Source organism: Ascidiella aspersa, chromosome 7 (genome assembly GCF_963924565.1).
Source record: "Ascidiella aspersa chromosome 7, kaAscAspe10.2, whole genome shotgun sequence".
NCBI lineage: Eukaryota > Metazoa > Chordata > Ascidiacea > Phlebobranchia > Ascidiidae > Ascidiella > Ascidiella aspersa.
In genome coordinates this window covers 26,973,707-26,998,390 of record NC_139453.1, presented here as the reverse complement: position 1 = coordinate 26,998,390, position 24,684 = coordinate 26,973,707, and the positions used below count along the sequence as shown (strand labels likewise).

The 24,684-nt window shown below is 37.2% G+C and overlaps 1 protein-coding gene across 1 annotated transcript; it reads right to left on the bottom strand.

Moving 5' to 3' along the window:
* Positions 1 to 562: 562 nt before the first annotated feature.
* Positions 563 to 22,794, bottom strand: LOC146138741 (uncharacterized). Its single transcript, XM_083393180.1, has 13 exons — positions 21,700 to 22,794; positions 18,731 to 18,914; positions 16,482 to 16,630; positions 15,525 to 15,700; positions 13,172 to 13,397; positions 11,261 to 11,407; positions 10,710 to 10,796; positions 8,762 to 8,960; positions 8,076 to 8,286; positions 7,462 to 7,688; positions 3,783 to 3,982; positions 2,464 to 2,781; positions 563 to 1,843 (listed from the first exon to the last, which is right to left on the bottom strand). The coding sequence occupies exons 1-13, from the start codon at positions 22,676 to 22,678 to the stop codon at positions 1,059 to 1,061; spliced, it is 3,888 nt and encodes a 1,295-aa protein (XP_083249306.1). The 5' UTR covers positions 22,679 to 22,794; the 3' UTR covers positions 563 to 1,058.
* Between the last annotated feature and the right edge of the window lie 1,890 nt (positions 22,795 to 24,684).

Sequence of the window (24,684 nt, the reverse complement as noted above, 5' to 3'; positions counted from 1 at the left end):
ATTAATTAACTAACGAAACATCTACAATTTCTGGCGGTAGCCCTTGAATCTTTTTTGCTATTTTGGTCAGAAATATACGATTTGCTCTAAAAACTGTATAATTCCGTACTAACTAGGCGCAAGTAAGCGTAGCAACTTATTCAACTATGGTTTCTAGTGCGGGGCAAGTTTCGAAAAGCAGCAAAAAGCGTGGCGCATTTTGATCTGGCCTAAAACGCACGACGTCTTACGGTCTCACTTGAAGGTCGTCGACGGAAGAAGAAAACGGACGCCATTTTTGATTGCAAGGCCGTCGACGATAAAAGAGGCGAAACGGCATAGGCGGTTTGGGGCAGAAGAAAAACGAAGAAAAAACGTGGAAAAAATTGAAAGTTGAAAGATTAGTTGCTTCACTTTAGTTGGTAAGTTCGAATTTCACATTTTTTTTTCTAGTGAACTCAGCAGGACTTAGTTGGAATTTATGCTAATGGGTTGGGGACCCTACTAATACATTTTCGGCCGGTTCTACCGCGCAACAAAATAGCTGTGAGTGACGCCATGTTGATTTATGTGAAAAAAAAACAGTTTGAGCGCTAATTTCATGGCGCAAATATTTGAAAGATAAAATGCACTTTTTAAACCTTAAAACTATCAACCGCGTCCATTACCGTCCAAATTGTACCACAAACTTTACCCTTTCATTTCAAGGGCTACTTTTTATCGAAAAGACGAACGATACGACGACCGTTCCCAAGTATCGTCGGTGGGCGCACACAGCGTTTTCACTTGCAGCAGGTTCAGGCGGAAAAGTGCAACGTACAGGGGCGGGTAACCATGGCAACACACGCGTCATCGCGACATCGCTATAGTGACGTCACAATGTGGGAACGCGAAAGCTCCAGGGTTTGGCCGAAATCAGCAAATAGCCTCTCGAAAATTAAAGCACATTAAGCAAAGTTTATATATCGCCATGTTTTATAGATATATCACTATTTCTTTTGATTACGCTAAGAGACAACCAAGCTTGGACCAAAACCGTGGACTTGGCTGACAAATTTCGGGCCGAAATTTGGCTGACGTCATCGCAGAAACTCCCTTTCCAGGTCGTTGTAGTTCAGCGAAACGCCGCTTCCGCTACTGTCGCTATGAGTAGCGGTTTCCGACGAACTGGGCTCTTTCTTTGGGCTGTAACGCACCAGCGGGTCGTGGATGTCCTGCTCCTCGCCCATATTAAGATCAAGCAGGCTTCGCTGGCTGTTGTAGCTAACAGCAGGAAGGTAGTTGACCTTTCGACCGCCCGAAAAGCGAACCATCTTCTTGGGAAGGGGCGGCGCCTGCTCGCTCGCTTCTGATTGGCTGTGGTGCTGGGGGCGTGGCTTTGGCGACGGGAATTTAACGTCGAACGGCGACGGCTCGTCGATTTGGGTCGGAGGGGGGTTGTTTTGGGGGGTTCGAACCAGGGGCGATTGCGTCACGGGCGCGTACCCACCCCCCCTCGGCGGGGTGACGCTGTAGGGGGCGTACTGGGGCTGATACGTCACCAAAGCTTGCTGCTGTTGCGACTGCTGCTGCTGTTGGTGTAAGTAGGGGTCACTGACCCCCATATTATAGGGGGCGCTTGCCTGGGGGTGAACGTCATTACCCCGGGGTAGGTCTGCGAAGCGCCGGGTACCCACTGGGGACTCAGACCCACTTGAGGGTGAAGACACGGCCCCCCTGTTGTCGCGGTGGGGCCTGGGTCGTGTTACAAGGCTGTTGGGGCGTTCCAGACCACTAGGGTCGGACCCCTGGTCGCTCTTGCGGCGAGAGAGGGCGGTTGGGGCCGGGAGTCGACAAAGCTCGGGGTCCTTGCCGGCTTCGAGAGCTGCGGGAAAAAGAAGGGGTTATTACTAGAAGCGTGAATACGTTGCAAGAAATTTAACAAATTTAGTATACACTAAAACAATATATTTAACTATTAGTTTAAATAAATTCTATAAAAATATTTAAAATAAACTAAAAAATATTTTAAATTAACTAATTCAAAAAACGATTAAGTAAGCGGCTAAAGTTCCGTAGAAGGAAAAATCTACAGGTAAAAAAGAAAGCAATATAACAACAATGAGGATCATTTCTTTCCTAGAGGTTATGGAGAAGTGGACTGGTGACATATTTGATATTCCTGTATATTTTTTTATTTTAACATCTGCGCTTGCATCAAAGCCAGTTTGGGGAGAAATGGGGCATGGTTTTTATATTTCATTTTTACCAATATCATAAATTAACAATGCGTTTAGCACCTTGAAGTTTTAAATATTTTTTTTAAATAGTTGAAAGAGAAATTTGCCAAAAATCAAAATTATTTGGCTCGCAACGAAAAAAGGTTGAGAAACGCCGACTTAACCGGACGATACACCACTTCAAAAGCCCAGCGTTTGTGTCGAAAACAAAACACCCAGCCTGTATTCAAAAAATTAAAGTACGAAGCGAGATTTTAGACTTTACCTTTCTCGGCTGGCGTCTTGTGATACTTCAACACCTTCACAGCGTTATCGAGCGACGCTTTTGGCAGCCGTCCATCTGAGGGGGTGCGCCGGTGGCCCCTGGCCCTCTGGGCCGCCACCGACCCCCCAGAACCAGGTTCCAGACCGGCGCCGACCCCCATGACCTCGGTGGGACCCCACGAAGAGCGTTTCTTAGCAACGGCGCTCATATCCGGCCCTGATGATGATGTAGGGGTGATGGTTGTTGAGGGAGGTTTGCGGTATACGACGCTGGGTGGCGCTGTGGAAACTGGGTCAACTGCTTGCTGCGATTGTTGGCCTGTAAATATGAAACGTACATTTGTTTTATAAAAAATATAATAGGCATTTTAAAGAAAATTTATAGAAGACCTAAAATTAGACCACTTCAAATGTTTTAAAAATCAGTCGAAAACAAACGGTATTAATTTCATGTTCAACACAATAAACAAATAGTTTAAAAAAAAGCTGCACAAAAATAAAACTGTTCAAAGACTAAGAGTGTTCAAAAGACGTCAAGCTATATTTTCCCAATGGAGATCAAATACAGTTGAAATGTTGTCGTGAACGAACTAAACGGCAAATTAAAGCTAACTACTGTTTTTGTTGCAAATGGTCATTAATGTTTTTAACGATAATAAATAATCAAGGTAGTATTAGAATTCAACAAAACAATTATATCCGGTTATTAAAAAAAAGAAGAACCAAATAATCCTTTTTATATTTTTTTTAATTTTTATTTATATTTTTTTCCTAAAATGCGATGTGCCCAACGCAAAAGTGTGTATGAATATTGGCGTTAAAGGATTTTTTCGTTCTCATAGATACAATGGGTGAACGAAACGAGTAATACGTCCGAGGAGTTAAATAAAACCCACTATTCTGTAGGGTAGGTAGATACCTTCCAACTAACAAGATGAAATATAATTTTCATGGATTTATCCTGAACATTTCCCATGCCATAATACTAAAGTGAAGCATTATAATGCGAACATATTTGATTTTATTTATCTATTTTTCTATCACACTGTTTGCTATAGAGAGCAAATAAATAGCAAGGCCTAATACACCCCAAAACTGTCTTAAAGAATGAGATCAACTTGAAAAAACAAAGCTTGCAAATAAAAAAGAATAAAACACAAGCCGGTGCGAAAAGGCTAGGTTTTCGATCACGGTAAGTCTATACAACAATCTTTAGAAAAACAATTATCAGACAAAACGATTAAAAAAACAACTCTGCTTGCTAATCATCAACAATGATTAAAACAGTAATCGAAAAAGTATTTTATTTATAATCATCACCTAGCTCATAGCTGGCGTTGTTTTGACGTGCGTAGTTGGCCCTCGTCCTATAAATGTCGTCGTCCCCGGTGAATCCTTGATTCGTGCAATCCACCAGCATGCAATTGTGCTGACTCACCACCGGGGTTGCAACGTCACCCTCTGACGCGTCACTTGCGGCGCTCGTGCTGCGGTTGTAGAAGGCGGAAGCGTCCGCGATTCTGCAGATGGCGGGGAAAATGGTTTAGATCAGTGCTTCTTAAACTTTTTTTAGTTTTGTTCACCCCTAGCATCTATCTTCAGATTTCAGTACCCTTGTCTCATGATATGATAAAACTATACCGCCTATATAAAACAGCACAAAATAGGTTGTTTCGATTTTTGTTAAGATACTATCATCCATTTCTGACGGTTCACCCTTATTCACGCCTTTTGGTTGGTTCACAAAAAATTTATTCACCCTGGGGTGAACCATTCACCTGACTAAGAAACACTGGTTTAGACCAAGGGCCACAAAACTCTTTTCATAAAGACCCATACAATTGTAAGGCCTGGAAACCGGGGGTCGAAAAAAATTTCATGTCAAACTTTATTAACTTACTTTTCGTTAACGAAGGTAATGTAAATAACTATGCAATGAAAACTGTAGTAAGCCTTATAAATTGTCATTCAGTTTAAAATTTCGTCAGCATCTAGTTTGGAATTGCATACGACAACATGTCAACTGTAGTTTATCTTCATTTTGGAAACATGCCGCGGGCTGTAGAATTAAATAGAATTTTCTGTGGGCCGAAGTTTACAAAACCCCTGTCTTAGACGACAGTTTATTTTGCGAGTTGTTGCCACCGTTTAATGCGCACAAAGGGCTTGATGATAAAGAGATGTTTTCTTATTAGCTTAAATTGGTGAACCTCGTTAAATATTTAAATTTTTCGCAGACGATTTTTCTCAAATTTAATTGTGCACGCAGATAAAGCTGGGACTTGCCACGCAAAAATGCTAATTTTTTCTTGTAAAATTAAGGACAAATTCCTAGTTATCGAAAAAAGTTTCATTTTTTATAAAATATAAATTTATTTTTTGTCCAAAACTTTTCAAGATTTTTACTGTTTTCGCAAAAGCAAACTAGTCAAGAGATTTTTGCGCATCCAATGTTAAACTAATTGCTTGAATATAAGTATCACCTGTTTTTGACATAAAAATCACTTTGTATATATAATAAAATAAATATAATAAATTGTCGATTTTCTGGGTTAAAACTATGCCAAGTGAACACCGGGCGACGAACAGGTGATTTTCAATACAGCTAAATAATTAATGGCAAGAAAACACATTGGAGACAGGAAGGGTAGAGCGCTATATTTAAACTTGATGTGCAACATAACGCGTCATGTAGATTGGGGGAATTCTGCTTTGACAGACCTACATTAACATACACAAGAAGGACTGTTTGAACCACGGCCAATCAAAAACATCTGCACTTTGAAACCGGCACAGCAGAATACGTTGAATAACGAAGCGTTTGTGAAACAATCAAGAATACAAGATTATTTTTTGGAGTACGCATAGATTACTTCGGCGATTTAATCATTTGGTTGACTGGGAATGAACTAATTATGCCAAAAAAGTATTGTTATAATGTAATCAAGAACGAAAGTTAACAAAAATGAATGAAGAATTTTATTCGCAAAGTTTGCACAATATTACCTAATTATGTAGGGATATGCGATCATACAGTGTCTAACTAAAAACTTTAGCCGCTATCTTACAAAAAAAGCATTTATTGCAACCTATATATCAAGTAAAAAAGATGCCTTTTCTTTCAGGAGGTGAAGCCAAAAGCAGACAATGCTAAAAAAACGAAACCACCTAAAATACAAATTTGTTGTATCCAGAGCCGCTAAGCCAGCGTTTCCTAACAGGTGCGCCATGGAAGGTCGTCAGGTGTGCCCAGGGCAAAAGGAAAAATATCTCGTTTGACGAACTCCGGTAAAAATTTGCTGTTATCCAGCGCATTTTGAAAAGAAAACATATACATTTATCTTGTCCCTTTTATATTTATCCCTTTCGGCTTAGCTCATTAATCTCACAGTACTTTCAAGATCAAGATGTATAGACGCAACACCCGATCCATTAGAAATTAGTGCATTTCTAAGCAAAAAGGTCTACGGCAATTAGGGCATCCAAAGGATCAAAAAGTCCGACTTTTAGACTTTGAGGTCTTGGACAATGCACTAATTTGCATTAACAAATGTGCTTAAAAAGATTAAGTTTAATAATACTTGACCCACCTAAACCCAAACGCTAACCAGCACCCTAACCCAAATAATGTGCATTGAATTAATAATTACATAAACGCTTTAGGCTCCAATATCTCATTTTGTGACGTAACAATCCTATATACTATGGACGAGAAACTATCTTATGCCTACCGAAAGTTTTTTTTTATCCAGCATTCAAATAATTATCACATCACACTTTATTTGGGTTAGGGTTCGGGTTCGCGTTTGGGTTAGAGTGGGGCAAGTGTTATCAATGCCATCTCACACTTTTTTGTAATCTTTTGTGAATGTTCAGCGAATATTTTCAATTTATCTACGCCGGGAGTTTACCTAGAGGTCCAAATTAGTGCATTGCCAGGACCTCAAGGTCTAAAAGTCTGGACTTTTCTGCCATTGGATGCCCTGATTGTCGTAGACCTTTTTGCTTAGAAATGCACTAATTTCTAACGCAGTGGTTCTCAAACTGGGGTCCGCGAAACAATTTTCTGGGACCGCGAGGCACCTAACAAAAAAATCAACACGACTAAAGAAGATAATTTTTTGTGCAAAAAAATTTTCAGGCAACTTACTTTTTCAAACCAAGCCTATTAGTTGTTAATTTACGTTATTGCACGATTGAAGTTGAATTGTCCAGTGTGACGTCATAGTGTTGCGTTGTGCTAGTGAAATTTACGTTTTTTTTTCTTGCTGCGCTGCCACTGTGGGCACGGTTTTAAAACTGTTCGTGATTGCTAGACTAAAATAAAGTGATTCGCTAACTAGAGGTTAACATAACTGATAGCAAAGAAGCAAGTGCACCCGTCCCATTGATACAATTAAAAACAACGTGTTATATTGAGTTTATTTGTGTATATTTTTAAGGACCGTGAGCAATTAAAAAAAAAAAAATTTTAAAAGTTTAAGAACCACTGTAATCTCACGGATCGGGTGTATGCAACCTATGTAAGGAAAAACTTAAAAACTCGCGCTCGATTTCCGAGGTTCGTCCTGAGTAGGAATGTCCGATAACTGACATTTATTCCGATACCGATATCCGATATTTTTAACCAAAAGTATCGCGACCCGATCCGATACCAGTGACGTCATAACTATACAAATAAAATAGTTTCAATTGAAACGTTCAAGGAGGAATTTTCTTCGGTTATTGCGTCAAAACTTTGTGTAGTTCAAAAAATATTTATTACCATCAGTTTTTAACCTTTGAAACATTTTTTGATGAACATACCTTTTATGACAAAAATACCAATGTTAATTTAGTATCGGAAAAGTACCGATACCACCCTAGTATCGGAAAAGTACCGATACTTACAATTGATTGGGTATCGGCTCCGATCCGATACTATCGGACATCCCTAGTCCAAGGTTAAGAAACACTGCGCTAAGCATACGTCCACTTTTTATCAAAATTCTGAACCCACCTTAGCGATACAGGCGATTTCTTTTGCGTGGCCACCAGGTCGCCAGTGGCATGGTAGGCTGCCACTGCCGGTGCCACGTTGTCGGCTGCCACTGACACGTCGCCACTTGACACTGACAGCAAAGTCGAGGTGGACGGCTCGCTGTCCAGGGAAACCCCCGAGTTTCGGTTGGGTTTTTCCCCGGTTGTGCGAGCGTTGCGGAGGCGAGTGACCTGTTCGTTTGTCACCTGAAAAAAGTGGTAGTATTGAAAAAAATGAGCCAAAAATAGGAATTTAAGTTTGTATAATACCGTGCGATATAGCTGATAGTTACCTGGGAAAATTTGGTATAAAATTTAAAATAACAAATAAAAAAAACAAGAAATTAAGTTTTCTGTAATACCGTGCGATTTACCGGATTGTTAACTGGAAAAATGTTGAAATTCAAGTTTTGTGAAAAAGAAAAACTAATTTAGGTTTTGTAAAGTAACGTGCAATATAGCTAATTTGTTTTGTACAAAAAATAAACCACCTTATATTTCACGCTGCATAAAACAATAGTTATCGAAACTGTAAAATGTAAGCGAAAATAAGCCCCCTAGACAAACATAATAAACCCTCAAGCCCCGTCTCACCCTGTTCTTCGGCGAGCCCCCGTGCTGGTTCCGGCCCCCACTCGATCGGGATTCCCCCGACCCTGTGCTCCCAGAGTCCTCGGACTGTGGAAGTGGAAGATGAGCGATGAGTTCTGCCACGGAACAAACATCGCGTCCTAGGGCAACAGCTGCCAGGATGACAGCAGCTTCGATCAGAGCGCGGTTCATGCTCTTTTGGACTCGCTTTAAGCTGTAATGGAGGATTTATTTAAAATATTCAATAAAAATGGTTGGAGGTGGTAGTAAGACGTATGTAAGAATATCGAAGCCCATACGGAAGTAGCTAGCATTTTGAATGTTTCGAATGAATAATTTTAATAATTTTTAAATAGTAGAAATTTAGGGCATAATGGTGTGAGGTTGAAGAAAGAAAATTAAAGCCCATACAGAAGTAGGTATCGTTGTGAACGTTTTGAATAAATCTTTATTTGTGGCTCCGATATTCTTACTACCGAATAGCAGAAATGTTTCTAGGTTCATGCTGTGATGAAGGACTTATTTAAAAATGAGAAAATAGTAGAAATTTTGGGGCATAATGGTTGGAAGTTGTAGAAAGGCGTATGTAAGAATATCAAAGCCCACATACAGAAGTAGGTAGCATTTTGAACGTTTGCAAACGTTTTAGTATGTTTTACAAACGATAAAAACTTCAAAATAATTCGCACCTGTTTTCCCGGCTGCTTTGCGGCGTTGGCCTTGGCGTTGGGAACTCATCGCTGTCACAGCTCCCTCTGGGCAAGGGTGGCACATGGTTGGGGGTGGGGGCTACTGGGGCCACGGCGGGGGCCGACTGGTGCTGTAGGGGTAGCTCGGTGGGTCGAATCGTCGCCTCCGCTTCTTCTGTTTCGCTTTGTTCGGCGTCAGCTGAGAGGAGAAAGGATCGATTGTTTCGTAACAATGCGTGTGATGATTTGAAATCTGGGATGTTGTTTGTTTGCAATCTGTTGAGGCTAGACTTGGATTTTTAATGCGGTTACGCAGGCAAAGCTTCTAATCACGTATCACTTGAGCCTACCTAAATTATTATGACCTGGAAACTATATATTTTTTTGATAAAACCTGTAGAGACCGAGATTTTCGATTTTATCGCTGTAACAAGGCTTCTATACTGACCTAATAAATAGAAACAATAAATTTAAGTCGGAACCCACATGAATTGGGGGCCTAACAAATTTGGTAAGCATAGTAAGTTTTTCTGTACAGTGTACACTGCATAGATTCCTTTCCAAAAATGGAAATCGCAATTTAACCAGGGGTGGCCGACCACTACTAAATTGTCACTTAGTACAACCTAAAAAAAATATTTAACATGGTCATAAGTGCCAAATTTAATCGAGTGAAAAGGACAGCACAAAATACATGCAGCTGGCAAAAGTTATCTAGTTGCGTTGGGTGGTCACCTCTACATTCGACAGTTTGGGTTTTCTAAATGTACTGTCAATATAACCGAATTTGTGATAAGCTTTTGTGCTCCATTTTTAGGTCTAACTTCTGGTTTTACTGAAAATAAACTGGTGTAATACTAGGTCGGTTCTATTTTAATTTCTATTTTTTGCGTAGTCGGCAATTGAACCTTATTTGGTGCGACTATGAAGCTTTAACGTACATTGGATAATATCGGAACGTTGCGAACGCCAATTTTGATATTTCAATGAAGTAATGATAAGTTGGTAGAAAAAGTACAATAAAATATAACTGCCGAGTCTCAAATTTGACCCCCTATTAAAACACCTGAACTATGTTCATTGTCGCAAAATTTGTTGATTTTTGATACTTTTGGCTAAACAACAGATTAAACAGTAAATATAATGGAGCCCAGGGCTAATTTTCGAATAATAATCCTGTTTCGTTTTTCGATGCACAACGTACATTATTGGCTTTGCGTAGCTGATCAAACGGGAAAAATGCCAGCCCTATTCCGCCGGCAAAAACACGAGCATGCGAAACTTTCGTTTTTATATCTCATTGTGGCACGACCGCAATTGGTTTACTGAAGCTAGTGTGACGCTGCTAAAGAGAAAGTGAATTGCAGTCGGACTGCGTTTGTACTTGAAGTGGGCAAGTATAAGAGAACTGCTACAAAGTCAGTGTGAACGAAAACCAAAAGGCATATATCACTATATAACTGCGATTGGACAGTGGATGTTAATTGAGACTTCACACTTTCTGTAAAGCAGTGCAAAGCAGTACACTACCTTTTTCGCAGCGACCCAAATGTGGCAAAAAAATTTATAAAAGCGAAGTCTTGGCGGTTCAGTTCTTTTTACAAAACTTAAGTTAACAAAGCAAAATATTTTAAGTGTTGTATTTCCTGAGTTAACCAAACTAAACAATTGCCATTGCAGAAAAATGATGGGTTTAAACTAAGATTATTAGGGAATTATACGTTTGAGAATTCAATACGAGAAAATATAAACACGACTAAGCCCTCACACTTTATTGGTGAAAAACAATTATTTTGAACACAGTTTTTGACAACATCGCGGCGCCTAATAATAACATTCATTCAATCTTACAGCCACAAAATGTAAAGTAGCGAAAACAGGCAGCGTTTCACAGAAAAAAGACACATTTTTACTTTAAATCATTATTTTTAAAAAGTTATATACTCACAAGTGTGCTTCGCCATTACGGCGTTTTTGGTGGCAATGAGTTGCCTGGCAGCATCAAGCGACATTGAGTCCTCAAGATTGGCAGGATCTAAACAGGAGGGTAAATAAATGAAAAAAAAAAAAAAAAGGTTTTAATTTTAAACCGGCGTTGAACTTCAACTAGAAAGCCTATTTTATAGTTTTAAAAACCCTTTTTTGACAAGCAATAACGCTAGCAGTATTTCAGGCATGTAAAACAATTTGTTTTTTGAGGCAATTAAGCATTTTATAAGTCTTATTAGAAATAATCGAATCGAATTGGATTTTTTAGGGTCAATGGTCACAAAAAAAATTTTATAATAAATTTTTTTACAGAAATTATAAGCAGGCAACTGTACAAAAACAGCCAGGTCAAAACATAAAAAAGCGTTTTAGACAGACCCAGCATTTGGAAAAAATAACCCTATTTAAAGATGTCAAATCGAATTAAAAAGTTTTCTTAAAAAACACTTTTAACAAAAATGAGAAATATTAGACGAAAGAATATCATTATTTTGTTCTAAAAAATCTTACTTTGTATGGTTTGCAGCTGTGGGATGGCGGGTGATGGACTTGGAGGAACGAAGGGGTTGTTCGTGTCATGTTCGATCATGCTCTGCAGTGCACTCGTGTGGCTATCAGTACCCACCAAAGCCTTCACGGTTAACATGTGCTGGAAGTCTGTAAAACAACAAAAATTGCGATATTTTGATGCAGAATATTTGTTGCTGTTCAAGACTAGAGATGTTCGATAATATCCGATGAGTGCTGGAACATGATGCAAAGTGGTAGTTTACCAAATTGATATAAGAACTTCATCTATATTTGCTATTCAACGTAGCAATTCTACCTTGAAAGGTCTTTTTTGAATTAAACATTTCAATTTTCTTCTTTTCCTTGTTTGAGCATAGTAATGAATGACACTCTGTAAATAGTGTTGTACCTCCCAAATTAATTGTCTTCCAGTCCCTATCGTAATTTGTAGTCACAAAAACATTGCCTTTTCTTTTTTTAAACAAGATTTCAGAAAATACAAAGTATCACCTGGTTTTGATTTACATTTTTTAAAAGTGTTGATTACTAAATGCAGCAGGGCTTTGACTTTTTGCAATGTCAGCATGGCGAATATGCTGCAGTAATACAGGAAGGTGTGCCGTGCTTAATTATTGTTGTAAAGTGTCATAATATTGCCCAGAACAAATGATATTGGACTCAGGCCAACTAGAGTTGTGGCGCCATGATAAATGTTGGGTCAAAACTGATCAGAATTTTCATTGTTTGTTCTATACAAAATACAAGGGTAACAAAATGACTTTTTTTACAGCAAGATTTTTGAAAAATATCAAAGTCCGCTCACATATGTATATAGCATTTGTGAACATAAACTCAACGTCATCTAATTTTAATATAGTGTAAAGTGATTAACATATGTTTAACCTATATTAATATGATGTTGGCTTTCATTGCATTCTGCTTCCGGTATGCACCAATGGGTTTCGTTGCATTTGTCTGAATCGTATTACATGGTCATTTTATTTTGCGTCACAGAAGCAATAATTTGTGGCACTAACAAAACATGAGGTTGGCCTTGTTGCAATGTTGCACTTATAATTGGCCACCCACTACGTGTGACATAACTGGATACAGTGTGTGCAATATCAACACTTGACTTCAGCCTTTATCGCAAGGTGTGCATAAATCTACATGTAAAGGGCAAAGAACAGCAGACCTAGAATTAGCAAATTTTGTGTCTATAACAATTTGTGGGAATTATTGGGGTTTTGATTTAAAATACACAAAATCTGCACTTAGTTCATTTTAAGTAACAATAGTTAAGAGATTCTAGCAGTGTTTGTTGTTAACATTAGTGGATGATTTACCAATGATTGGGTGTTAAACAAATAAAAACAATAGGTTTGGAAAACATGTTGTTTTTTTCACGAAAAGGAAATGCCGAAATACCTAATTAAAGATTGTAAAAACACAAGTAGCTATTTGAATTAAAAAAATGTTTTTTTGAAGAAATACATACTAAACATTACTTGAGTAAACTTGTGATTTCTTAAAAAAGAACCTGCAGGGCAAATAATGAGCAATTTATTAAAAAGAATATGTCAATTACAGTACATCAAGGTCTTTTCACATTGGTAAGCTTAAAAAGACTTAATTCAAATCCATGTCCAGAAAATTGAAGTAGGGAACAAATATAACATATTAATAAAGAGTCTGATGAGAAATAAATTTTATTTTGAAATTAAAATTGGTAGAATACAGAACAATAGTTTTTGACTTCGCCACATCCTTGCTAGGGATGTCCGATCGGTTGGTGACTATAAGCATATAATAGTTTAAGAGCTTCTAAGAAAAAACTGCTATAAACAAAAAACACCTATTATAAACCGACCCTTATTCTTACTAAGAGCATCTTTAAACAGAAAAACCAACCTGTTGGCTCACTAATCCGAATCTTGTGCTTTCGCAGCTTTCCTTTTCTTTTGGCGGGCCGCGGCTTATCCTCGGGGTTGGGGCCTTGGAGCAGGATGTTGAGTTCCCGCTGTACAATGTCTAGCTCCCTCTTGTGGAGCTCCCGCTCGCGTTCCTTCAGGTATTCCTCGTGCAGCTTGTGCTGGAGCGTGGCACGGGTCAGCGCCTCTTCACGACTGCACAGCTCCTGAATGCAAAAAAGGGTATATCAGAAGCCAGCGTTGTATTGTCTTAAGTTAATGACTTGGCTTAATTGGACTTGAGTCATGATTTTGACTTGAATTAACTTTTGAGCAAATTACTTGACCTGACGTAAGTCTTTCGGACAAATGACTTTGGTTGAAATGGATGTTATTTTTCATTGGACATTATTTTTCATTTTTGCACATAAAACAACTTGATTGCTTATGTGGCGTTTATGTGAGTTATTGCTCATAATCCGACCAGTTTATCAGTTAATGTTTTAATTTTTTTACTGGGATCTGACTCGGGCAACCCATGACTTGGACTGGGACTTATTTTATTCAAAAAAACAATTATTTTAAATTTAAAGAACGACTGGTTGAAAAATAAATTAGCAGTAAATTTACCCTAGTATTCAGGAGTTGTGCATATATCAGAGAGGGTAGACCATTGTGTGAAATTTTACTGTTTTATGTTTTTCAAAAACCAGGTAAAATAAAAATTGGCGCTTGAGATAAAAAAGTTAAGTAGAACTGATAGCTGTAAATAAAAAAAATGGTTTGTAAACAAGTTTTCCTTGCATAAGAATCAATAGTCAGGACTGGCAGTACCTTCATTGGGGACTTTTTAATCATTATATGAATAAACAATGACACATTTCAGTTTTTATGATGAAAGTTAGGCAATTGAAAGTCAAAGTAAAAACACAAATACATTTAATGAAGAAAAATATTTGATTCTAGTTACAGGTGTTTGGTTTGCCGTGTCGTTCATGGTGAGAAAGTGGATTGTTGTGGCTTAAGCATAACCCTTTAAGAGTGTGTGGTGGCTGGCAAAATCCCCATATTATATGACTCACTTGTAAACGTCGTCCTAAAACGTGATTTTCTGCATAATATGCAATCTACAAAATTAAGGAACTTTCCCACTTTTTTTAAACAACATAACAATGACAGGTTGTGTAACCAGTTTTTAAAAATTATATTTTACAGTCAAACTGACTTTATATGGCCAAATTGATGGTACACAAACAACAAAGTAAAAAGTTTTGTTAATTTAGCTAAAATTCAGAAGTTAACATCAATATAATAGTATTTTATGATAAGAAAATCAAGCTGTTACATAATTTCAATCTTCTTGAAAATGAATTGCAAAGAAAAACAGTTGAATAGATTGACATCATCTTGATTAAGACGCTTCGATACAAACTTGTATCATTTTAGTTAATGTGACTGAGAAGTAAACCTTCTTGGCTTTGCAATTCATTATCAAGTCACAGTACAGACACATGCATAGTGTACCCATTTATACTCCTCAATCAGTCAAATGGGGCATTCTAAAGTTACACCACTCAAATCAATAGAACGACAACGTTCATGGTTAGTTTTCCAATATAAATCAGCCAACAATGTGCCGTAGATATACCGGTTCCTTCCTGAAAGTTTAAATTCAGAAAGGGGTTCCTTTATATTTAAAGGCAAAAATACCGACTGGAAAGTCTAGGCACCGTCAGTAAGGAGAAAACCACTGACCGAAAATAGCCCCACTTGGTCGCCACTTGTATCACATGGATAAAAGCAAATAGACTGGTGTAGCACAACTGGTGCTGCATGCGCCTAGCACTGAGGTTTACACGGGGTTAAAAGGTGTCATGATTAGTCAACAAATCAGCCCCTAATGCATATAAGCTGTGAACGGTGATTTAAAGACCACAGTGAATTTTCCAGGCTGCATTCTGATCATATTTTAAAGCAATCCGTTAATTAAAGATACAAACTTGTGCATTTTATTTGTTTAATCTTACTCTTGCCGGATGAAGCAGAGTTATACAAAAGCTTGTGTCAACATAAAATTATAATTTAACACCAATGTTTTTTTAAGGTATATATGCACATTATGCAGGTACTAAACCCAGCAAAACTGCACCTTCAAGCTACAACTGAAATGTGATGTACTATGAAAATCCCAATTTAGAGCGGAGTCTTTAATAAATAAAAGATTATGACAAAATTACTAACCAAAGTCAAGTCAATCCCTTAACAAAGTGCTTTTTTACAATCACAATATTTATAGCAACATCATATTTTTTGATAAACCTTAAAACTCTCTTATATAATTTCTATTTTTTTACCTTTTCTTTGGCATGAAGATCGTCGAACATGGCTTGGATTTCCAGTTTCCAATCAGCTTGCATGCTTTTGAACGAGTCGTCGTCTACGGAAGTGAATGTCGACTCGGCGATTGTCTGAAGACTGGTGAGAATCATTGCAAAGTTTGGACGCAAGCTGGAGTTGGCTGCCCAGCAAGCTGTAGACAAAAAATTGGGGTAAGCTTTAGTTTTGAGGAACTCGGGAAAGAGCAAGCCTAGAAGTCTGCAGCATTATTAAAACTTGTGCTATGATATCAGAAAGCATTTACAAAGGGCAGGTTTAACTTGAAAATACACACTTGTCCAATAACTGTAATCTAGACCTTCTAAGGCTGCGTTTTGACCTATGAGTACAGCTTTTATATAACATTAGTACACCGAAAGGCATCGCAGACCCACCGAATCTGTTGATGAATGAATGCAAGCAAACCTGTTAATCAACAGATTAGGTGGGTCTGCAATTGGTTTTGGAGTACTTCAGAATATTTTGTTCATGGGGGTCATTTTAGCAGTACAACTGGGGCTTATGGCCTTTCAATAAGTTACACACTACCAGATCGTTTACTTCAACAATGGGAAATTTTGAGATAAATACATTTACAAGCTTTGTCTCTGTTTTCATTTTTTTCGTTCTCTATCAAAGTCTTAAACTTTCTGAAAATCCTAATAAGTTTGATAAAAACACACAAGATGGCTACGGAGAGGCTTACCTAAATCAGTAAGCCTGATCAGGATTGTAGTGCAAGCAAAACAAGGCTATAAAAACTAGATCACAGAATACACTTTTGTGTATATGCAAATTATGTATGCTTCAGTTGAAGTTCGATAAAAAACATTCTTTACACAACACAACATAAAAGTTCAGTATTACAGTATTACAATGAATTAATTTAATCTCAATTTTTCACAAGAAGCAAACAAAAAAGCACCAACACTTACCCTCCAGTAGATCCTTGAACTCATTCGGGCATGTTGAAGGAATAGGAAGGGTGAGTTTGTTGACAGCCACTCCATAGGCTACAGCGAGTCCATCGATGCCCCGGTAAGGTTGTTCCCCCGTCAGAAGCTCCCATAGTAAGATGCCGTAGCTGGACAAAGCAAGGATTTGGTTAAGCTTAATGTTGGCTGGATGGCTGTAATTCACCACTTTGTTTAGGGATTGCTTTGATCGAGCATTTTAACTTCATTCATTTACAACTTAATTTTTTACACAAGTGTCGCAACCCAAAATTGGGTCGCTGTTTGATTTAATTGGGTTGCCGACTGCAGTAGTTTTATATGGTAAAGGTAATTGAGATTGGTTCTAAGCAAGAACCTTGCAATACTTGACAAATTTGCAGAAGCAAGTCAAACACATGGCTCATATAATTGAACTTGAAATTATTGATTTTTTGTTAGCTTACAAAAGGTTCATTAAAAAGTTGCCATAGGTTGCCACAAAAAAAAGGTAAAAAATACTAATTTAGAAGGATTCAGGCTATAAAATGGTTAAGTTTATTTAATATTGAACATAGCTTTTGACACTATTACTCTGTGTAAAGTCATAAATAAGTTAATAAGCAAAATTTGAGTTTCACTTTTAAAGTTTTCTTATTGCTTTTGAATTTACAAATGATGTAACTTCAGGATTGGGTGATACTGATTGTATGAACTACGTCTGAAAGTGACATAACAAAAATGCATTTTATGTAGCCCATTTTGGGGGGTTATTATAATAGGATGTGTCAAAACTATGGCATTTAAATTTAAAGTCCCACAGAGACCTTTCTGAGTTTGGTTTTGGCCCGCGACTAGAAACAGGTTGCCCACCCCTGCTTTATACTTTAATTAATTTTTTTTCGGGGAGGGATCTAGTAATATTTGCTAAATGAAATGGTTAGTAAACTGAACTCCGTGCTGGTGTAACAAAATAAAAATTGCATGGCCTATTAGGTATGATTAAAAATAAAAAAACAGACATTAATTATTTAATGCAATTGAAAATAACTGGAGATGTAACACTAAGTCTGTGTTTTACACATGTAGGCAATTATTTCACTCATTCCAAATGGATTATTAGTAAATGTACCTAGGCTATTAAACATGTAGTGCAATGTTATGTTCACACAATTTTTTGTTCTGGAATACATCAGATGTGTAAAGGAATTCATTTTTTACACAAATTTAGTTTAACATTTTAGTGCGACAACACTTTTTTTAACAAATTTTAACAAAAACTGGAAAAGTTTTACACTAGAAACTAAAAAACAACAATGGAAATTTTGATTAATATTAATCAAAAGCTTTCCCATAACTAAACCTAATTATAGCCTTTTCATTTAAGAAATGACGATTACCGATTTGACTTGGGTGGTAAGCTAAATCAGCAATGGGGAGGAGAACAATAAAGTAAATCAACAAAACCTAATGAGAAAGCGACCGTGAGTCACAATTCGTGGCCGAAGTAACAAACGATCAATTGATCCAGGGTGGTCGGTTAAAACATCAAATGGAAACCACCAACACAATGTAATTTATCCCACAACATAAACCACTAATTCCTAATTGATAAAAAGAAACAATTATTTATGAATGTAACAGATATTTAGACTAAAAGTCTTTTAAGTAACTGTTACATTTTATCCATTTAATTTAGTAACAGCAATTAATTTTGCTGAGATGCAAATATCACATTAAAAAAAATAGAATTATGATCCAAAATAGATTTTATAAAAAAATTGCAAATAACGATGTTTCATTAAGATGATTGCCGGCCTTACAAAAACAATACACCTTTCAACCCTTTTTAAAATAATAGTTTCAGAAAAATTCCTAAAAAAAACTTTTTTTAAAGAACAGAAACAACAGTGGGAATTGCAAAAAAAGAAACTGACATGAATCCTTTAAATCACCAATCACAATATCTTAGACCGGTGACAAATAGAAATGGTAAAAACGTAACTTATCTCCAAACCCTGACAGGTAAAAGCCATCAATGAGTAGAAGTTGAAGTAAATATAAGAATGCATTCTTTAGACTTTCCTGTCTCAATCAAATTTCACCATTTATAAGTTCTTAAGAAAAATAAAATTTACCACAAAATAAGGCATCATCAGGACTTGACTTACAGTATATATGGCCGACTTTGATTAAAACAAGAAAGTCTAACTAATACATCATAAACAGATGTAAAATTAAGGTGCATTTACCTCCACACATCGCTAGCCTTGGAGTAAGTCGATGTTTTGATGACCTCTGGCGCCATCCAGGCGTAAGTTCCTGCTGCGCTCATGCGTGTCGTCTTGTACATCTCACGAGCGAGACCAAAGTCGGAAATCTTCATAGTTTTGTTGTAGATGTCATCTGCATCGTTGAAAGGCTCGCCAATCAAAACTGAAAACAGTAAATGCGAGAAAATACTGTTGTGAAAAGTAGTTTGCAAACATTTAATTGATATATATATAAGAAGATTAGAAATTTTAATTGATAATTTGCAAAACAAAAACCTTCCATAAAATAAAAATGTACATAAGTAAATATTAAATATAATATAAAATAAGCATTGTTTTAGGTAGAACAACTGTAAGATGCATATGGGAATATATATGAACAGTAAACACCCGTGAGTTCTCAACCCTGTAAAAAAATCAACCTCAAAGTGTAAAACTGCCAATGCATTTGTCTGCAGAGATATAAATTCTGTCCAACAGTTTGGGAATTAATTATTACCAAGATATCAATTAAGACAATGTGTCTAAAGTAAATAACGTCCTTTAGCATGGATATATCATCAAATATTTATATGTGAAGGAAATAAGGGTTGGGCGATACTATTAAAGTCAATCAGAGGGAAGCAATGAGAAAGGACAACCAAAAAGGGGAAATACCTGATAAAAACGAAAGAAGGAAGTAGAAATTGGTTAATTACTTTTATGTTTTGAACATCAATCATTTCACAAAATACTAAACTGACAAATTTACTGCCTAAATGAAAGCTGCTGGCATCAAGATACCATGTGTTTAAAGTCCAATTGTTTTTTGTTGCCTATTGGCCATGTCTGCCGTGCCAAAATCAACATCATATTTGCTGTATTGGGTGCAACAACAGGTATGCAATAACATACTGCTTTTAAATTAACATGACATTAAAAATTACTGACAGAATCATGTAAAACATGTTATGAATACCATACCATTACAGAAATCAAAATAAAGCAGCAAACTAAGGTTCATGTCTAATTTTGATAACAAATGCATGTATGAAATGTTTAGTATTAACGTTGAGGTAGGATTTATTCCAGATGCAAAGAATACCAAGATTTATAAAAGATTGAATATTATTTGTTTTAACATATATAATGTGGCACATTTTTATGACCAAGTATACAGCAGTGCATTTTATGTGCAAACACAAAAATAGCTTTTATAGCTCCATGGCCTTCAGCTGAAGGAAGCAAATGCCAAACAGCAGAGTAAGCAAGAAACTAAAGCACACAAGTTTGACCTTTGCACCAAAGGCCTCTCTTCATTGAATGGCTGGACAACAATATAAGGTCAAATATATAAGAGATTTTGGTGAGTAAATAGCAAACACTATGGAAGCATTTTCTGCAGTGCAAAATATAGTTTTCCATATTTTTATTTTTAATTTTGGAGAAACAATATGACACACATCAAACAATTTGATTTTTTGGCTATTAAAGCCAATTTATCTTTTCTTAGTGATTGATATATGTATGTTAAATGTAGAAAGAATATCAAAGCCCATACAGAAGAAGGTATCATTTTAAACTTTCAAATAACTTTTAATTCAATTGTAACTTGTTACTTCTGTGTGGGCTTTGATATTCTTACTACGTCTTACTACAACCTCCAACCATTATGCTCCTATATTAACTGTGTATTAAATAAGTATTATTTTTGGCATTTAGAAACTAAATTTCACAAGAAAGTGTTACAATTAATAAGAAAATGTTGTCTATTAAATTGTGTTTTGAGATCATCACATAACGAAAACAGGGGAATAATCCACTCCCACAAATAGTAGCCAATGACAAAACTGGATTTCCATAACAGCCTAACAAACTGTGTAGGCGAACTAAAATATTACAAATAACGTTTTGTGGCTTATTAGTCACTAATTTTAAGTTTATTTAAGTCAAAGTTTTTAAAATCCGAAGGGACAAGGTTCGAGGCACTTTTTAATCATCCTAGCATTTCAAGACTTTTTGACAACCAATAAATTGTTTAGTCAACACATATGTAGGCTTTAAACCAGGGGTTCTTAAACATTTTTCACCGCGGACCCCTAAAATTATTATTTGCTTCACGTGGACCCCTGTAGGCAAGAAATTATTAAAAATGATCTCATAAATTGATGTCACAATCAAATAGCCTGTTAGAAATATGCTGTTGGTTTAAGCAAAAAGGAGTCTAACATTCAGTGGTAAAACGTTTCATTTTTAATTAAACTCTTTTTTAATTTGATTACTTTTCAAACGTACGGTAATATTTCAATTTGGCCTTCATGGACCCCTTGAAATTAGTACACGGACCCCCAAGGGGTCCATGGACCCCAGTTTAAGAACCCCTGCTTTAAACCCACAGGAACAAATGGTGGCCAGTGGTATAAAGTTTTTTAAATAGATATAATGAAAAGTTCCAGCTGTCACAGCTAGACTTTTGTAGATGACAAATTATTTTAATTGGTAGGATGTTTTACAGTCGTGTAATATTGATTCACCACCTCCCAAAAGAATAAGGGTATCTCTCAAAATGAAATGCCCTAAAAAGTCAATATTACTATACCAATCTTGCAGTGCATTGGCTGACAGCTGTTATAGTTAATCATTTCAATTTTAAGTAAATATTCATGATTAATATTAATGGGTTTTTATGATCACCATTGCAGAATTTACAGCCGTAAAGGGATTTTATAATTAAAGTAAATAGATTAAAATTTTTTAAACACAATATATAATAACTAATACAACTTATTTCCTTAATTACCAAATGTCTTAAATATAGCTAAAATAGTTTGTAAAAAATGTGGTGCTATAAGGTTTACATAATAGTTAAAACAATATCAGTGTTGTCATAGGTGCTCTTTGTTGACTTGCCCACAAACAAACGACGGCAGTAAACAATAAAACAAAATATAAAAGTTTGCAATAGTTACCGTTGCTAGACTTGAGATCCCTGTGGATTAATGGGACAGGTGCTTCATTGTGAAGGTACTGCATTCCTTGCGCTATTTGAAGGGCCCAATCAACAAGCACCTGAGGTGGCAGTTTACGGCCCTGCAAACATCGATTGAGAGCCCCGCCCTGAGCATACTCCAACACTATACAGAGGTTAGGCTCCTGGAGGCAAACTCCTTCTAGTGCGATGATGTTCTTGTGGCAGAGTAGCGAGAACAGTCTGGCTTCGGACCTGACGTTTTCGACTGTGTTGCGCACATCTTCGTCAGGGTCCACTTTGGCCGCTTTTATCGCAACTTCTTTGTCGCCCCAGAAACCGTGGTAGACTTTGCCGAAGCCGCCAACGCCAATTATTTCTTGCAGCTGGAGTGCGTTGAAGTCGATTTCTTGTAGATTGATGGATAGTTTTGGCGCTACAATTCCGTCTTCGGCAGCTTCCTCTAAAGGATCGGATGGCGAGTCGTCGTCGCTTAATTTCTGATAAACTCTAGTTCGCTGTTGGACTTTATGAGGAAGCCCCGTCTTTGGTTGGACGTAGTTACTGGGAAAAACACCGAGTTTGTTAGCAACCTTGCCTGTCCACCAGCCTTCATCTCCCGAAACCCCGGCGTCTTTTGAAATGATCTCAACCTGCTGGCCGGATTCCAAAGTTAACTCGTCTTCTGCTTTGGCATCGTAATCGAACATGGCGTACCAGCACGGGTTCGCGTAGTTCCCATTTCCGAGGTGGTGAACATTGTTGCCGGCGCCATTATTCATCCATTGCATGTTGTTCTGATAGTGCGGGTTGCGCTCCTGTACCAATGCCATTTGCCCGGCATTCTTGACGAGGGATGCATTTAGGGAATCTGGCCCCAGAAAACCACTAGGGGTGTGCACAAAAGGCTGCTGGGTGAGTATGTTGTTGCTCAGAGGAATTTGGTTCCCGTTGCCATTCTGCTGATGGGGGGCAAACATTACTTTGCAAAGTTAGAATTTGTGGCTAGCTCTGTCATTGGTGTCAATGATCTCGCAGCGGAGCAGTCAGAAAAACGTTCAGTCGCTTTTCTGCTCATCGATCATTAACAACAGCATATTTCTGGGATACAAAGAATGGGAAAATACCAGTTACTAGCCAGATTGGAAACTTCAGATATTGCATGGAATTAATTTTGCAGCTTAAAAATGCGCGGCTGAAACAGTACTTTTACTAAAACTTGGGCGGCTGTAAAAGCGTTATTTTTAATATATTCACGGCTAAAAATGAAGTAGTATACTGAAAACCATTAGCGCGCCTGAAGTTAAGTGACTTTTCGCTGCTGATTGCATTTTACGGCGATCACAATGTGCAATTTTAAGCTACATAAACATTTCCTGTGCAATATTAAAGTTTCCAATCTGGCTAAGTCGTTCCCTATAAGAAAAACTGTGTTGTTTTATAATTGATTAAAGTTCTATATTTTTGATGCAATAAGTAAACATACCATATATGGGCGCTGGTCTAGAATCCTACCACAATTATTAGATCAATGCACAATACTTGGGTTAGGGTGCGAGTTAGTGTTTGGGAGTGGGGTGGTCAAGTATTGTTGAATTCATTATTTAGTAATAATACTTGACCCTCCCTAACCCAAACAATGTGTGTTGTTGTAGGATTCTAGACCAGCGCCCCTCTGTGTAGTATACAAATAAAAAACTATAAAAAACGCAAGATTAAAAAAACAAACAAATTGTTCCTAAAACATTTTGTAACATAGCCACCAAAGTATAATTAATACCTGGGTTTAAAAAAACTTGGGCGCTGGTCTAGAATCCTACCACAACTCACATTAATTGGGTTAGGGTGCGGGTTAGCGTTTTGGGTTAGGGTGGGTCAAGTATTATTATTAAATAATAAATAAAATAATACTTGACCCACCCACACCCAAACGCTAACTCGCACCCTGACCCAAATATTGTGCGTTGATTTAGTAAATGTGGTAGGATTCTAGACCAGCGCCAAAACTTGTCCGAACCAAGCATTAATTAACAAAACATAAATATATCATGACAATTTGAATTAGTACACAGGTTTCGAAAAATTTTAAGATTAAAAAAACGAAATACGACTTTACTTTGTTCTTTTCTGGATTTTTCAACGCTCAAAACCGCCAACGAAAACGTAAAGTGGTAACGACAAACGAACCGTTCTTTAAAACAACACAGAAAACTTCCGCAAACCCTAAAAGTTTTACCGAGAACCTGCAAAGCCTTGCTTTTTATTTGACAACGAAAATATGTTTTGTCAGCCTGTTCAGCTGACCGCCCTACAGTCACAACGCTTCGGGCCAGCAATCAAAGGAAAGTCATTCAATGCGACTCAACTCTGGGTGAAGATAAGGACGGAGCAATAAAGCGTGTCGGACCTATTTAATTAACTTGGGGAGTTTTGCCAATAGGCTGGTTTGTAATTTAAGAGGCGCCGTTGCTTGCTTATGACGTATCGTTAGATCTCATAATGCCCTAAGATCTTTGCTTGATTCAAAAACTAATACTGGAAAGTTTGGGCATATCGTTCGGCCTTCCGATTTGACACCAATTACGAAATTTCCAGCGTAAAACTGAAAACACAAGGAAAACCAAAGGGATGGTAACCTGTTAAACATACAATTTAAACAAGGTACAATCGACTGTAATCTTACAAGCGTGTGTAAATATTAGGTTTTTTTCTTATTTCAAAAAATGTTAGAGACTTAACGTCTTCATAAATGTTGAGTCAACCCGAACACCAAGCTTATGTACGACACCTGGCGGCGGAAATCTTTTGATATTTTAATTCAGATGTTATTGTTCAATGGATCAAATAGCAACAATCCCGCAGTGCCACCAAAACATTTTCCAAAAAACAAAAGGGACATTTTTGGTCGCTATATATCAACCTCTATAGTTGCGGGTGTTTTGTATTGAAGACATTTTAATAAAACTTCTGTTGCATGATGCAAAAT

Excerpts from the sequence above, each read along its gene's own strand:
- LOC146138741 (XM_083393180.1), bottom strand. The coding sequence starts at position 22,678 with ATGTTTGCCCCCCATCAGCAGAATGGCAACGGGAACCAAATTCCTCTG. Across the intron at positions 16,631-18,730 it reads AAGGCTAGCGATGTGTGGAG|CTACGGCATCTTACTATGGG; the intron begins GTAAATGCACCT and ends TGCTTTGTCCAG. Across the intron at positions 8,961-10,709 it reads CGTAATGGCGAAGCACACTT|CTGACGCCGAACAAAGCGAA; the intron begins GTGAGTATATAA and ends TTCTCCTCTCAG.